Source organism: Chironomus tepperi, unplaced genomic scaffold (assembly GCF_022539635.2).
Source record: "Chironomus tepperi strain 1889 unplaced genomic scaffold, CSIRO-AGI_Ctep_v1 contig_461, whole genome shotgun sequence".
Lineage (NCBI taxonomy): Eukaryota > Metazoa > Arthropoda > Insecta > Diptera > Chironomidae > Chironomus > Chironomus tepperi.
This window is the reverse complement of record NW_027226583.1, coordinates 1,101,293-1,117,772: the sequence shown is the minus strand read 5'-3', so window position 1 is coordinate 1,117,772 and position 16,480 is coordinate 1,101,293. Positions and strand designations below refer to the sequence as shown.

Below are 16,480 nucleotides of genomic sequence, written 5' to 3'. Positions count from 1 at the left end.
TTGAGGTTCTGATCCCACAATAAACTGTGGGTCTAGGTCTGAGCGGAAGATCTGGCGAATCCTCACTAAAGTCTTCTAAAATCTAGAATTACTCAGTCGTCTGCCAGTTCATAAGATTCGGTAATTCTAGACCAGTGTAAGCCAACCTGCGTAGAATGTTGCCCACCACTGTTCTAGACAAGCCAATGTCATCCAAGTATCAAGCCACACTCCACCCACATAATCATATAGACGGTCTCCAAAATCATAATTACAAAAAACTGTTTAGAAAAACTCTTATAGCGCTACTTATATTCGCTAATAAACCTTAATCACTAAAGAAGAAAAATCTCCATCATCATCATTTTCATGGCTCATTACCATTCTAATTTGATGTTACTATAAAAAAGTTAATAAACGATGAAATATTAATTGATAGTAATGAATGTTTTGGATTAAAGTCTTTAACGGATTTTGTGAATTAATTTTTGCCGGTTGATTCAAATGAGGTTTTTGGTATTGCAGAGGTGAAGCTAGGTGGGGTAAGGAGGGGGAAAGGCTAAACATAGGTAGGGTAAGTAGCTTTGCTCAGAACCAGTACGGCGTATATTCAACTAGAATTCGGGGTTGTGGTCTTTGTTCTGGGATGGAATATAGACGTCATCCTACCTCCTAACCCATCCTCCCCCCCCCCCCCTTCAACTTTCAGGCAATACTCTTAAATCCCCAGATGACGTACAATTCAATTCCAGAGTTGAAAACCGTAGCTCCAAGTGTTAGAGCCAATATATCAATGAGATATGGACATGCAAACAATTCCGAACAACCCAAATGAAGAAGACTCCGCCATGAAGCTTTTAAGTCTCTGCCAAAGCTCTTTTGTCAACACCAAATGGTTGACGCTTCCATGAAGCCTCCAAATGGCTGCCATACAGCTTAGGAGCCTTAAATGCTCAATGTAGCTCTACGGAGCCTTCTTCATTTTTTTTAACTTGCTTTAATTGGGATCTAACTGCCAAAATGATAAGATTCGTACCTCAGGCTCAAGGCGTGGATCACAGATAATCTGTACGGGTTACCGACAAAATCCTTCTCGTACATAAGCCAACTGGTACATAAGCCCACTGGTAGATCAGCCTACTGGTACATAAGCCCACTGGTACATATGCCCACTATGGCCAAAACACCCATCTGTACGGCCATAGAAGTGAGTAACGAGGACCTCGGTTTAAATCCAAAACTGACAAGAACGACAATCCACATACAACCCCATATAATTATGTCAACTGAATGACATGACAAAATAATCCCCAAAAATATTAATATAAAAGCAAATCCAACCTCAATATCGATCATTATTCAAAGTAAATTTGTAATACAAAGAGATATAAAAAAAAAGGTAGAAATGAAATTCATATTGATTGTTCTTATGGCATTTGTTGCGATTGCATCTTGCAAATCTCCTGATGAGTACATGAAGCACATGAAGGTAATCCTAAATTGAATTTCATAAATAAACGATAATACCTAAATGTACAAAAAAAATCTTTTTTTTCAATTTAGGCAAGCTTTGAAAAATGCAAATCGGAAATGCCAAATCTTCCGGATTTGAGTATGTTTAAGCCGAGCAAGCTTGGATCTATTCCTCAAGATGTAAAATGCATGTTGAATTGTGTTATGGAAGAGATGGGATTTATAAAGAAGGATACAGTTGATGTCGATAAATTTTTTGAAATGACAGCCGGTAAAATGGATGCAGATGCAGATATGATGGATAAATTGAAGGATATGCTTAAGGAATGTGCAGCAATTGCTGATCCAGATAGATGTACACGCGGCAGTGACATTTTTCATTGTTTGAAGTCAGCTGCTGAGAAGGCTGGACTTAAGTGTGATGAACATTGATTTTGAGGTTATGATTGTACTTTTGGACATTGTTGGACATGAAATTTAGTTAATAAAGTGTAGATGAATATTAGGTTTGCAAGCATATAAAGGAAGTAAGCTTTAGCATTTAAAAATAGCCATGCACAACGTCAACATCAATTCCAATTAATTCCTCGCCATAGGAAAAAAAATGACAAAAAACATTGTAAACTGTCACATCCAAAATTATCGTATTAACAGCACAGCATGCTGTGTTATGTTAAAACATGCTTTTTTTTACAGCCCCTCTCACTTTCGACACAATGTCATTCACAATAAATTTTTATGCTGAATATGTTTATTTTTAAGTGTCCAACAAAAGAATAAGCAGGCCTTGAAACAAAATGAGATCAAGAATTGACGTAAACAATGCTGAGCATTAATAGACTTGAAATCAATTGCCCTTTTACTTCTTCATCATCTTGAAGCTCGTGATGAACAGCTTGATGCAGAATTACCAAAACACTTCAGTTGATGTAGCAATTTTTAAAGAGATTAATGTATGCAAAAAGGGTTATTGTAAGGCTTAAAGATTGAAAGTTGAGTAGCATTGAAAAATTATTTATAAGATTTAAAGTACATTGAAGGTTTACGCAAGTGCAATTAATATTGATTCATTGAACTGGCCTGCTTGTGGAGGATAAATTGGATGGTGATGTTGATGAGAGCAGAGTTGGTAGGCACTATTGTGGAAAGCTCATTCACTGGGTTTCAGATTCTACTTTTCTAGCGTCTGAACTTTAATGGAAAGACCTTTTTCGACCTGTGAAGTCCGGACTCAAAATCGTATCTGCCAAAAGATTGTGTATAATGCAATGAACCGTACGCCGTATATTTTCGGTCGAGGCTCACGACCAAGATGTGCCGCGAAGAACAAAGGTTGCTCACAGCTAGCCTAATACAACGATAATAGCTGCAACTGAGCACTGTTTAGTAACGAAGGTTTAAGTCTGCATTTTGCCACATTCTCTAGTAGCCCTCGGTAGCTCAGTAGCTCAGTAGCTCAGTAGGTAAGAGCACTTAACTTGTAATTGAGTGGACGTGAGTGGACGTGAGTTCGAGTCTCGTTCGGGAGCTATGATTTGGAAAAGTGTACTTTTTTCTCTAGAACTTTAGTAAGTTCCCGAGCAAAAGTTGCAGTTAAGTCTACAACTCGTTAAACTGTCATTAATTTTGTAATACATAAGGGCTGCATATGACGTGCAATGAATCTTGAGGTCTGAATAATTGTTCGATAAAAAACTGTAGGATCTATTTACGATTCCACCATTCAAATGCTCAGGTCGGCAGTTTTCAGCTATTCTCTTATAGTTCGTCCAAAACTGCAGCCTTGCGGACACAAACTCATCTCGTCTAATCAGTTAAACCTTCTCATCAGAATTACAATAGATATCCATAAATAGAATTCTTCGTATTACCCGTTGTAATTCAACTCAAAATAACAGTTTGATACCTGCCCATCCAAAATTATACTCAATTCTCTACAAATACAAATAATGCTAAACTATAGCAATCATACACACAGCAGCCTAAATACGATGTCAGAATTTATTTCTTCTTAATTTCATGAAGAATATAGAGCAAATAATCTGCAATATGTACAGATATATCAAGAGTTTAGTCGGTATTGGATTCGAAAAATATTATTTAGTGTCAGTCTTATGTGTACCGAGTGGCACTAAATGAAGAAGACTGTGAAACGGAACTTTTAAGGCTCGGCTAAGCTTCTATTAATGACAAATGAAAGTTACCTAATTTGGCAGCTATATGAACGTCAAACAGAAGTGGCTTCCATTTACTTCCTTTCTTACTTCGCTGGTCATACAGATCAACAGTGATCCATTGCCTCCCTCAGGTGACGCCTAAAGCTGGCTCTATTGAAGGCTTCTGCCTGACAATTATCAATGCCAAATGCAATACTGTCTCTATCGGCAGCTTCCTTCCAGCTTCCAGCTTCCATTTTGTATTAATAAAAGAGGTTTAACGGAACCTTAAAAGCTGCTTGACACAGTCTCTCAGTCAGGCACTCCAATGTACTGTACTGTACTTATATCCTTTTCATACCTTCTTAACAGTAAGTACAGTAAGTACAGTAAGTACAGTAAGTACAGTAAGTACAGTAAGTACAGTAAGTACAGTAAGTACAGTAAGTACAGTAAGTACAGTAAGTACAGTAAGTACAGTAAGTACAGTAAGTACAGTAAGTACAGTAAGTACAGCACAGTAAGTACAGTTTGTACAGTAAGGTCAATAAGTACAGTAAAGTACAGTAAGTACAGTAAGTACCTAAGTACAGGTAAGTCCTGTATTTCATACAGGTACAGTGAGCCTTTAAGTACAGTTGCTCTGTACTGCCTATTGGATTGTCCGACCCTTCCAGCCTTCCTTATCTATGTCACTCGGGTCATAAAATCAAACAAAGATTGAGATCAGTATCAGATGTTCAACCTATGAGATTTGAGAAATCAACATTTTTCCTCGTTTCTATTGAACAATGAGTCATACTTCATACTTCACATCTTCGTCTTCCATCCTCTCGATACTGTGCTTTATTCATTTTTCATAATTTTTTTTCTTGTTTTCATTCTAGTCAATTTTGAAAATTTTGTTAATTAATCACGTTCTTCAGGGCTTTTAAATGTTTACTCAATCATCAAAATAAAAAGCAACAGAAATAGCAGATTGGATTTGGAACATTGAAGCTGTATGTATGCAGGGATGGACAACCTGTGTGCCGCGTAGCATAAAAATGCCATGAATTGTATGAAATGTGAGGTTTCGGTCCAAGCTCAGTAATTGTTTGGGCCGGGGAAATTTAAAGGTTGTCCAGCACTGGCTGTATGTAAGGTAGATTTTTCATCATAAACTTCAACAGTACCGAGCAATGATGAAAAAATAATAGATGAATATTTTCGTACAAATTTAGTAAAGCATTATTTATCATCAAGATTTCCTGCTACAGATACACGCATTCATGAGAATGTAAGAAAAGGAACCGAGAAATAAAAAATATTGCTGATAGATAAATGAAGAAAGATTAAATTTCATAAATAGCAGTGGATTGTTCCTTGAGATAAGTTGATGAAATTTTTATTTAAAAGAAGATGTTGAAAATATTTTTTTCGTGCATGAGATGTTGATAGATATTAATATGTTAAGTGTTTTTATGCTGTAATCTGAGAAAGCTTTGAAAAATAGTTTATTAAATTGTATAAGTTGAAGTTCAAAGTGTTCATTAATTAAATTATTAAAGGATTTTATGCTTTATTTTGCGATAAACGGAACTAATTATTGAGACATAAAGAGTCAATCTTCTCTTATACAGACATGACTAGAAAAGTAAAATTTTAAATAATGATCTTATGAAGAGCTGGTTAAATTTGTATTAATAGCAGACTAGCTTGATGGCCGATTTGTGACAAATTATATTTAAAAAAGAATGAACTGCTCAAATTTGGAGTAATAATTCGAAAATCGTTGGTTTGAATCCTATAATTTATCTAGTTTGATCTTTAACGCTTCATATTTTTGACAAGATTAGTTGCATCCAGACGACATTGGACCGTCAAAGACCTTATTCAGGAGACTTTTGAACCAGAGCTCGAAGTCGACTCGAATTTTGTGTGGAAAAGTGCACTAGAAGCTTTGTATGCAACCAGTCGTATCTAGATCGCAGTAGATTACATCAAGACCAAATTAGACACCCTTTATACTAGACAAATTAACAACTAAATAAATTTAATCTTAGCACTACTGTATGGCTGTGAGGCATAGTTTGTGAGATCACTGAGATCGGACGTAAATTACAGGATTTCAATAGCTGCTGTAGACGACAGATTCTCAGAATGTTAGTCTTTAAAAATAAGGTTTCTTTAATTAGCAGTATAACAAGACATCAATGAGATCAAAATGAGGTAGTATGGTTAGATTGGGCCTAGACATAGAATGTAAGAAGAATGTCAGAGAAACTACCAATGTTGGATCAAAAACACAAGTTTGTTAGACAACCCTTGCTTGGAATCTGTACTAGAAAAGATTTCTTGTAGCTCTAAAAGCTAAATGACTCGTTACAGTGGTAAAAGAATGCCGCCTAAACCCACAGACAGAGAATTTGTAGAAACTAGGTGGTAAAGTCAGCAAAAGAATCAGTTGGAAAGCATTATATTGCAAACTTTAGTTCCACATAAGAGTATGTTTACAGTAAGTAAGTAACCATTCCAATTTAAAAATTATGAGTAAATCAAATTTTTGAGTAAATTCACTATTTAAATCCTAACCTAATGCATGACCAGATCATCAACATATCAATTGTTACAAACTATCACAAATCAAAATTCCATCAAATAAAAGTTTTTTGCAAAATAAATCAATAATAAAATCGAATTGAATTTCATGCAATACAAATTTAATTAAAAAACAGATAAACATCAGAATCACGTTCACAATAATCATCTCCAATTTACATACCTATTCAAATCAAATGGTTCTCTTTTTTTAATGGAATCAATTGAGCATAAATAATATCTATGAAAATTCATTTCATGGTTAAATCTGATTTTGCAATGATTATATTATTGTTAATGCCTTTCTTTTATGTCATTGATTAACAAGAAGAATCGCACAATAAATCGCCATTAGTCAAATAATAGCTGCTTGTTATGATTGGTAATGTTAAACAGGTGTATCAAAATTTTAAGTGGCTTTTTGAAATTATTGGAATCTTTTAAAAGCTGCTGTTAGTGATTCGATTTGGTTACTGATGAAATGTGATGGAATGAAGATTGTATCTTGGATGTCATGAAGGTTTGAATTCAGTTTTGCGGACATATGATTTAAATTTTCTATTTCAGAAGTTTAAAATTCATTCAAATTTGGGAATTTAAATTCAATGACTTTTAAAAATTCAAATTTGAAATTCTTACAAATTTCGAAAATTCAAATTTTAACGATTTTTGAAATTTTAAATTGGAGACAATTTTCAAAAAATTCAAAATTTTAATTTCAACGATTTTCAAAAATTCAAATTGAAATTTAAACGTCATTTGTAAATTCAAAAATTTAGCCGATTTTGAAAATTCAAGTTTTCGACAATTTTAAACAAATTTTGAGATTTTAAATTCAACTTTTGAAAATTAAAAATTTTAAAGTTTTTGTAATTTCAAATTCAAACTTTTAAGTTTAAGCGATGATTTTCATGAAGTTTGAAATTTAAAATTCAATTACTTTTGAAAATTCAAATTAAAAATTCAACGACTTTTTCAAATTTGAAAATTAAGAAAATTTCTAATTTTCAATTATAATTAATTTTGAAGATTTTAACTTTTAAAATTGAATAAATTTAAGATTCAACTTTCAAAATTGAAACAATTTGAATTAATTAACATTTAAATACAAATTTTCAAACTGTTAAATAAATTCTCAATTTTCAAAATAAACTCATCAAAAGAAATTTACCCATTTATCGATTGGCATTAGCCATGATTCTCAACAGATCATTTAACCACATATCATTATTGTCTAAATTTTGTTTCTTCCACAAAATTCACAAATAATTAGTGTGGTTAAAATATCAATCAATCTATCCAATGACTATAAATTTTGTGTATATTTAATCGAAGATTAATAAAAGCAAACAGAACTTGAAATTGGACAAGCAATTTTTCACAGCCATTTAAATTCTCAATTTGAATTTTGAGTTTGTTTATTTGTGAAAGTTTTTAATTTCCGAAGAATTAATTGTGGAAATTGCTTTTCAATGTAAATTGAAAGGTTATAATTGATTTGTTTTGGTGGAATGATTAAAAGTATTATTGAACATTCAATGAACTTTTCAAACCATGATAACTGTTGTTGGCAGGAAAAATTTATTTTTTTGAAAATGCTTGAAGCTATCGAAAGTTTTTTAAATATTTGCAGTGGGATTTTAAATTTGTTATTCTCATGAACAATAAAGAATTTAAAAACTTTTAAAAATTTTTTAAATTTTTGAAATAAATTTAAAGCTTTTAAAAAATTTGAATTTTTTTTTCAATTAAATTTAAAAGTTTTTGAAAAATTTAAAATTTAATATTTTGAAAAACTTTAAAATTTTGAAAATTCAGAAAATCAGTTTAAAATATTATTAAAAAGTTTTTTAATTTTTAAATGAGAAAACAAATTTAAAAAAAACTTTCAAATATTTCAAAAAAAAACTTTCAAAAGGTTCAAATTTTTAAAAAAAAAATCAAAATTTTAAAATTCAAAAAAATCTAAAAGTTTAAAATTTTAAAAGTTCAAAATTTCAAATTTAAAAATTTTAAAATTCCAAAAAAAATCAAAATTTCAAAAAATTACAAAATTCCAAATTAAATAAAATTTGTAAAAAAAAATTAAAATTAAAAAAACTCAAAATTCAAAATTTAAAAAAATTTAAAAATTTTATAAAATTTAAAAATTTTAAAAAAGTTAAGAACATTAAATAACAAAAACTTCATAAAAAAATTCAAAATTTTAAAACTAATTATTTGAAATTTCAGTGGAAAATTTAAAATTTAACAATGAATTCATTTGTGGTTAAATTTGTAAAAATTTTCAAAATGCCAATAAAACCGTAAAATTTCTTTGAAAAATTGAAATTTATTTAACAAAAATTTGTAAAATAGTATAAAATTCAATTTCAAAATATTCAACATTTATAAAAAAATTAAATCTTATTCAATCCACGATTCCAAATCAATTTGCAAATTAGAATTTACCAAAAAATTCATTATCTTTTGTTACGAAGTATTCATCGCTACACAGCATTCCTATCTGCACATAAAACACAGATAATTCGCATCATATCTCCCAATCCATGACTAAACGCCATTCCATTGCAAAAAAAAAACATTAATGTGTAATTCATCTCAATCCATTCAGTAATAATCACATCATTTCAATCAATCAAATATATCTTTCAAAAAGCATCAACATCATCATCATTATGGCCATAAGTATGTGCTATTTGAAATGTTATTTAATCTAACATGCACGAAAAAAATTGCAATAATATTAAAACACTATGTGAGATCCAAAAGCGTAAAGTTTAATGATCTTATATCATCAATAAAGTTAACAAAAATTTTCATCTGTTATGGATCGAATTCATTCATTTATGGATGTTATTCATGAACATTACATGTGAAATGTTATGGAATTTGATATTAATTTAGTCTCGTTTTGAAAGCATAGATAGCTTTTGGCAATAGAGTTGAAAATACTTATGAGTTTTATTGACAAATTAAAGTTGTAAATTTTAAAGGAATTTTTATTAATTTTGTGCTAGATTTCATTGCTGAGATTTGAAATTTAAAATTATTAAATTTAAAGTTGAATAAAATTGAAAAAAAATCTTTGAATTTAAAATTTTGAATTTGTTAAAAATTTAATCTATTTCAAAAAAAACGTTCCAATTTTGAATGTTCAATATCACGTAAAATTTTAGTTCAAATTTTTAAAAGAAATCGTCAACATAAAATTTCAATTCGCATTTTTAAAGATTCTTCGAATATAAAATTTCAAAATTTGTTGAAAATTTGTTTACAAATTTAAAAACTAAAAAACTAAAAAAATAATTTAATTTTAAATTTTCAAATTTTGTTGAAATTTTAATCTGAATTTTTAAAAATGGTTTTATTTAAAATTTCAAAATTTTTAAAAATTGTCACGAATTTGATAATTCAAAAACCATTAAAATTAGAATTTTCATAAATTTTGAAGAGTCGTTAATATTTAAATCTCAATATTTCGTGAAAATTTGAATCTTAAAAATCCGTTAAAATTTAAATTTGCAAAATTCAGCAATATTTTAAATCTAACGAACATTCATACTGATTATATCAGAATTTACTCAAACCCCAAAAAAAAGGCAAGATATAAAATTCATTATATCTGCGTAAATCTTAAAAACTGCACTTTCTGCAATTTTCACGAGACAAAAATGTTTTATCCATTCAATTTAAAAAAAAAAAGTTTTTATTAATATTAATGTCCATAGAACTCTCATCTGTCTCTTATGAATTCATTCCTTCATAAAATTATTAAATTCCTCTTGAATAAAATTGAAATAAAAATCTTTTGAATACATTCAAGTCCAACAGTAAATTTATCTATCCAAAAAAAAAAAAAAGGAAAACTTCCATCTTACATCCAAGTATCATCCTCAAAAGCAACTGTTGCCAAAGAAATTTGTCAACATTGCCAACATAGGAACTGCATCTGCAACCATTTTCATAGTAATTTAATTGAAAATGTTCATAAATCATAATTTAAACAAGAAGAAAAAAATTTTTTTAATTTACTTAGCTTGACATGTTCAGCTAAACAAGAAGCTTTTCTTCCAATTTTTAAGTTGTCCTCAAAACTTCTCCCTTTTATTTTATTTCCAAAGAGTGTAAAAAAAAGCTATTGCAGATAAATTTTTATCCATGGGAATTAAAAGCTTTTAGGGGTGAACAGAAATTGCTGCGTTATTAAAAGAGCTTTAGGGCGTTATAGCATCTTTTATAAGGATAATATTCTCATTTCTTCGTGTCATCCATTAATGTTTGGAATGCAGGGGTGAATGAAGGAAGCTATTGAATGGTTTTTGGAGTGGTCAGGATAGTCAAGAAGCAGGACACTTTAGGGAAGGAAGGCTTAACAATTTGGAAGCCATGGATTGAACTTTTGAAAATGCCATAAATAGACTCTCAAGCTATGGGATGGATTCTCAAACTTTTAAATGGGCCCACAAGCTATGGATATGTTCAGCCCTAAACATAGATTGGACTCTCCAAAAATGAATTGGAACCTCAAGCTATGGATTGGACCTCTAATCTAAGAATTGGACCCTTAAGCTATGAATTAGACCCTCAAGCTATGAATTGGACTCTTAAGCTATGAATTGGACCCTCAAGCTATGAATTGGAACCTCAAGCTATGAATTGGGACCTCAAGCAATGAATTGGAACCTCAAACTATAAATTGGAATCTCAAGCTATGAATTGGAACCCCAAGCTATGAATTGGAACCTCAAGCTATGAATTGGAACCTCAAGCTATGAATTGGGACCTCAAGCAATGAATTGGACCCTCAAACTATAAATTGGAACCTTATCTCATGAATTCGTGACTCTCAAGCTATGAATTGGACCTTCAAGCTATGAATTGGACCCTCAAGCTATGAATTGGACCCTCAAGCTATGGATTGGACAGGAAAACTATGCAATTGGGACCCCCAAGATGAATTGAACCTCTAAGCTATGAATTGGACCCCTAAACTACAGATTAGAATCCGAAGCTATGGATTGGACCTTTAACCTATAAATTGTTATCCCAAAGCCATGGATTGGACCCTTAAGATATAGATTGAACCTCAAAACCATGAGTTGGATCCTCAAGCCATGCGTTAAGCCATAAGTTTGACTCCAAAGCCATCGGTTGGACTCCACAAGTCATGCCGTATCCTGCCTTAACTCAAATTTGATGCATTTATTAATAATTCATGGGTTCGAATCCTAAAATCTTCAATTTCATGATTTATCAAAGCTTTCAATCCCCAGCATGCTTAATGCGCTCGATTAAGACAACAATATTGCAGCTTTGAACAATATTGGACTCTATAAGAATCTCATGACGCATATGACCCCATACCCCCACCATCATTCCACCCCTGCCTAAATGCTTTCATTCATTTCAACTAATTCCATCCCAAAAGGCATCAAAAAGGAGAAGAAAATGAAACATGAAGGGTAAAAGAAACATGGGAATTCAAATAAAAATCAATTCTTCAACTTTTACACACACAAAAAAAAGATGCTTGCATTGTAGCAATGAGCAGCTTAACACAATCTTCAAAGCTGTCGAAATGAAAAATTAAATTTTTTTTTGTTCTCATCTCCTTTTCAAGTTCCTCAAATGCATGACTGAGTGAATGAAATGGTTTCATTTTAGCACACAATTTTCTTGATGAATTAAATGGAACAGAAGTGTCATTTTAGCTGAACAAGATTATGTCTGATGGATGAGGAATCAACTGACAGATGTAGAAGAAAAATCAGAAGTGATATACAATTTTGGTTAATAGAAGAAGGTGATTTACATTGGAAGTTTGATGATTTAATGTGGTGTGAAATTTGCGGTTTGGTATTTTAGTCTAATTTAATATGGGATCTCCAGATATATTTAGGTGGAACTGTCAATTCTAGAGAATCTGATTAGCGGTTAGAGATTAGAGACTCTGACTTGATTCCATATGCTTTAAATGAGGTCATGATCGAGAGAGTGTGACAATTTGCGATAAATGAATTAAATGAATTCATTTTATTTTTCATTATATTTTATGGCATGGTGACGATTGAAATTCAAATGGTTCGATTTATCCCTTTTGAATTTAACTTTACCGGATATATTTTCCATGACCTTTTTGCTGTGACCATACATTGGTCAATACTCACTTATTTTTCTACGACGATTGAGTTCGACCTAATATTGATTTGTAACTTTTAATCGTTTAATAAACAAGTATAACTAATCGATTTGAATTGATCATACGAGTTTTCTTCAAAGTAATTCAGGCACATTTTACAATGGAATTGTCAAGTCGGCACAAATGACAGCAAAACCTGGCTCAAACACAAATTTCCGAAAAATCTGGTTTCAAGGTTGCTCCAGGCATGGAGTCAGGGATGGATGGACACAGTGGACAACCAGACTCAAGCACGTATAACCCAAATTTCAAAAGCTAATCCTTTGGATGGATACAGGGGTTTTGCAACTAAGGTGACAACCCTGGCCTAAGAATGAATGGGTTCGAGGGACCACCAGGCTCTGGATGTGCCCAAGGATAAATTTTAAGGACGCATTAATCCAGGATTTGGATTTAGACATTCAACTTGGAAGGTGGCTACTCCTTCATCTACTAAAGTTAACATCTTCATACAATAATCCAGAATGAAAATTGTCAATCTAGCTGTTCCAACATCAGCAACAACACATACGTAGACTATCCCGACAATTTTCAAACAGAACAGCGTCTCTAACCACTCCAGCATCCATAGAATATCCCAACAATAATCTCAATACACAGCTAAAATTCCCTTTCATGTCTTCTTACTGCAATGAAGAGATAAAAGAGATGAACAAAAAAAAAAAAAGAATTCCAATTTTTAATTCGTCTCTGTCTCTTCTCACTTCCATTTCCAACTGACTGTAATAATGACAAGATATGATGATTGTCGACAATTTTCTCCATCTTCTACACAATGCATAAATGAAATAACTTTTTAATGACTTTTAATTAATTTTTCAACACTTTCGGATGCTCTCTGATGTGTGATAATTTTTTTTTTCTATTCTAACATTCTTTCCTTCCTTCTCCTGCGACAATGGCAAGGAAAGCTTTTCCTCAATTTTTTTTCATATGTTTTGACTTTTATTAAAAAAGTTTTTTAATTAAATGTTTACAATTTTTTCATCCAAAATTTACATTTATTCCAATTTTAAATGTCTCATTTACAACCACTTTTTTTTGTGTTTACCAGATGTAAATAAGAGGTATTAAGTTTGGTTTTAAAGGCTGAATTAATTTGAATATTATTATTTAATCGGTAGTGGGGGTTAGTTTAGAATTGACGTCCGAAGGAGGCATGGTTTAGACTCTTAGAGTATGAATAATATATGTGACTCAAATGTACAGTCGACTCCCCTTCCTTGAGTAACATGATGTAGTCACCAGCTTGCCATATTGACAGTAAGCATGAGGTTGATCTGTTAGCGGCTTAATTCCTGATTTCGACCCATTTTTACCAGTTAAAAGCAACCTTTTCCGATCTGATCGGGTTCGAATCCCATCAGCAACTGTCCACTTTCTTACTTCTTTCTTCCTTTGTGCCACGTTGACAGGAAGACATGAAGGTGCCATGATGGCTGATTTCGACCCAATTTTAGTAGTACTAAAAGCCAACATTAACCACATTGTGATCAAGTTCGAATCAGGGTTTGAATCACAGTCCACTGTCCATCTACTATTGCCACTTCCTTTAGTCCTTGTTGACAGCAAGCCATGAAGGTTGGTCTGATGCTACAAAACGGCCCATTTATACCATTAAAAACCAAATTTTCCACATCCATGATCGAGTTCGAATCACATCATCAACTGTCCAACTCCTTCCTTACTACTTCCATTAGTGCCAAGTTGACAGTAAGACACTAAATTGCTCTGATAGTTGATTTCCGCCCATATTAACGACCAAAACCACATCTTAATCGAGTTCGCATCCCATCATGCATTGTCCACCTTCAACTTTCCCACTTCCTTTCCTAAACATCACATTCGAACAATCCCCTCCCAAAAAAAACAACCAACCACCATTTCCACATACCATCCTTAAGTTCACCATCCCTTGCTTTACAATGGATAATCTAACTCATGGTATTTAAGACGTGTTGTAGGAAATGAAAATTATGTTGCAGAGAGATTAAAGAACATTATGAAAGCAATTTGTGTCTAAGCAATTGAGAGAGATCTTTTCATAGCAAATGATAGTTGAACTTGAAAAATTTACGGAAGAGTGAGAATTTCAATGAATACAGTATTTTAGATTGTGTAATGTTCTTTAATTTTGTATTAAATTTCTTTAAATTTTATGCTTAAAAATGGAAGCTTTAGGTTTATTAGATGTGAGATAGAAGAATCTGGGGTATCGAGCCATATGTAGATGAATCTGATAATATCTAGAGTAAAGATAATATGAGCAATTGGTCAGAAATCTAAAATATCTGTTTAATTAGGGAATTAAAGTAATTAGACACTATCATTCTATAGAGTGTTGCAGCTATGTAAATCAAAGATTCAGTATACAGTCCTTACAAGTAAATTAAAGGTTATATTCCTAAGTAGGCAAAGACCATGTTCTCAAAAGCTTGAATATGCTCAACTGTCTGTTAAGGGTTGCTGTTTAGAAAAGAGTTGGTTAGACTTTGGGAATCCATGCTAAAAAAAGTTTGCAAAAAGACGCCTCCACAATGGAGTCGCTTCCCAAATAAAACGTGGAGTCGTCTTCAATGGAGTCAGGACACCAGTAAAAGCACCTTTCACATTTGAGTCCTGCCAACTCTAGTTTTGGCCTTAAGATCTATAGCTGCTCATTATATGAGTCATAAAATTCATTACTGATTTGTCAAGACTAATCATATTTTTAAGAACTAATTACTTCCTGTAGCCCATAATTGAAGCCTATAAGCTGCATTTTTAGAGCATATACACAAAAATATGTTTCACATACTGAGTCTTGAACCCACGGTCGCTTGGTCTGTGTACAATAATTAAGGGTCTAAGAACGAAACCACTACGCCACCGAGCTACGTCGACTTTTCTACTTTGATTTTGCAAACACTAAATATAACTTACAACCTAGTATGTAGATTGATTCAAATAAATGTTCAAGTTAAGGTGTAGCTGATAACTCATCTACTCAACTAAACACTTGAAATCCCTTCAGCCATTCCTATTGAGTTGTTAAATGGTACCTTTGGCTCTTACAAAACTATAAAATACAGGAATTATTCATAAATTCCAACAAGCTAATTAACAAGATATTCTCCATTCCATTCTCTAATTATGAAAGCGTTTTGTAAATTATATCCAGTATCAAAAGGCTTGTATCCCTTAAGGATGAAGTTAAAAAAAAAAGCCATAGCAATAGCCATAATTCACATTAATGCTGGAGAGCAGCATAAATGAATGAAAATTTAAATGCAACACGATGCTACAATAAAGCAAGTTGTAGCTTTTTATTCAGTGAGATATTCAGCATAAAAGAAAATTATTATTTAATGAGATTTACTGAATTACACGAAGGCATTCAGTGTTTACCTCAGAATGAAGCATAGACGTAGAAAAAGTATAATTAATGTTGTAATTAATTCCTTTTTATAACTTAAAGCCCATTAAACTCAATTCTATTTACTTTAAAAAGTCATCAATCTATGTTGGGAAAAAAGCATGACTGTCCATTATAATGTTACTGTTGCTTCTTGCATGTTTACCGTTATTGTCATTATTTACCCCAGAGTGTGGCCGTTCGACATTGAATTGTCGAAAAATTCGAACATTTCTAACTCAAATTATTTTAAAATGCAAATTTCCGTTACAAAAACATTAGATTGTCGAAAAATTCGAACATTTCGAACTCAACTTATTTTAAAATACAAATTTCCGTTACAAAGACATTAGATTGTCGAAAAATTCAAACATTTCGAACTCAACTTATTTTAAAATACAAATTTCCGTTACAAAGCAACTTAGATTGTCAAAAAATTCAAAATGATTTCGAACTCAACTTATTTTAAAATACAAATTTCCGTTACAAAGACATTAGATTGTCGAAAAATTCGAACATTTCGAACTCAACTTATTTTAAAATACAAATTTCCGTTACAAAGACATTAGATTGTCGAAAAATTCGAACATTTCGAACTCAACGTAATTTAAATTACAAATTTCCATTACAAAGACATTAGATTGTCGAAAAATTCGAACATTTCGAACTCAACTTATTTTAAAATACAAATTTCCG

The 16,480-nt window shown here is 31.7% G+C and overlaps 2 protein-coding genes across 2 annotated transcripts in view; one reads left to right on the top strand and one right to left on the bottom strand.

Moving 5' to 3' along the window:
- The window catches only part of pip (heparan sulfate 2-O-sulfotransferase pipe), a 97,071-nt gene that overhangs the window by 37,845 nt on the left and 42,746 nt on the right, over window positions 1-16,480 (bottom strand). The gene's annotated exons all lie outside the window — the stretch shown is intronic.
- Window positions 1,339-1,957, top strand: LOC139099111 (pheromone-binding protein 1-like). The gene is made up of 2 exons (XM_070651509.1): window positions 1,339-1,468; window positions 1,543-1,957. The coding sequence occupies exons 1-2, from the start codon at window positions 1,385-1,387 to the stop codon at window positions 1,882-1,884; spliced, it is 426 nt and encodes a 141-aa protein (XP_070507610.1). The 5' UTR covers window positions 1,339-1,384; the 3' UTR covers window positions 1,885-1,957.

Bases quoted from the DNA above. Each gene is read 5' to 3' on its own strand.
- LOC139099111 (XM_070651509.1), top strand. From the start codon at position 1,385: ATGAAATTCATATTGATTGTTCTTATGGCATTTGTTGCGATTGCATCT. The intron at 1,469-1,542 runs GTAATCCTAAAT...TTTTCAATTTAG, and splicing joins AGTACATGAAGCACATGAAG to GCAAGCTTTGAAAAATGCAA.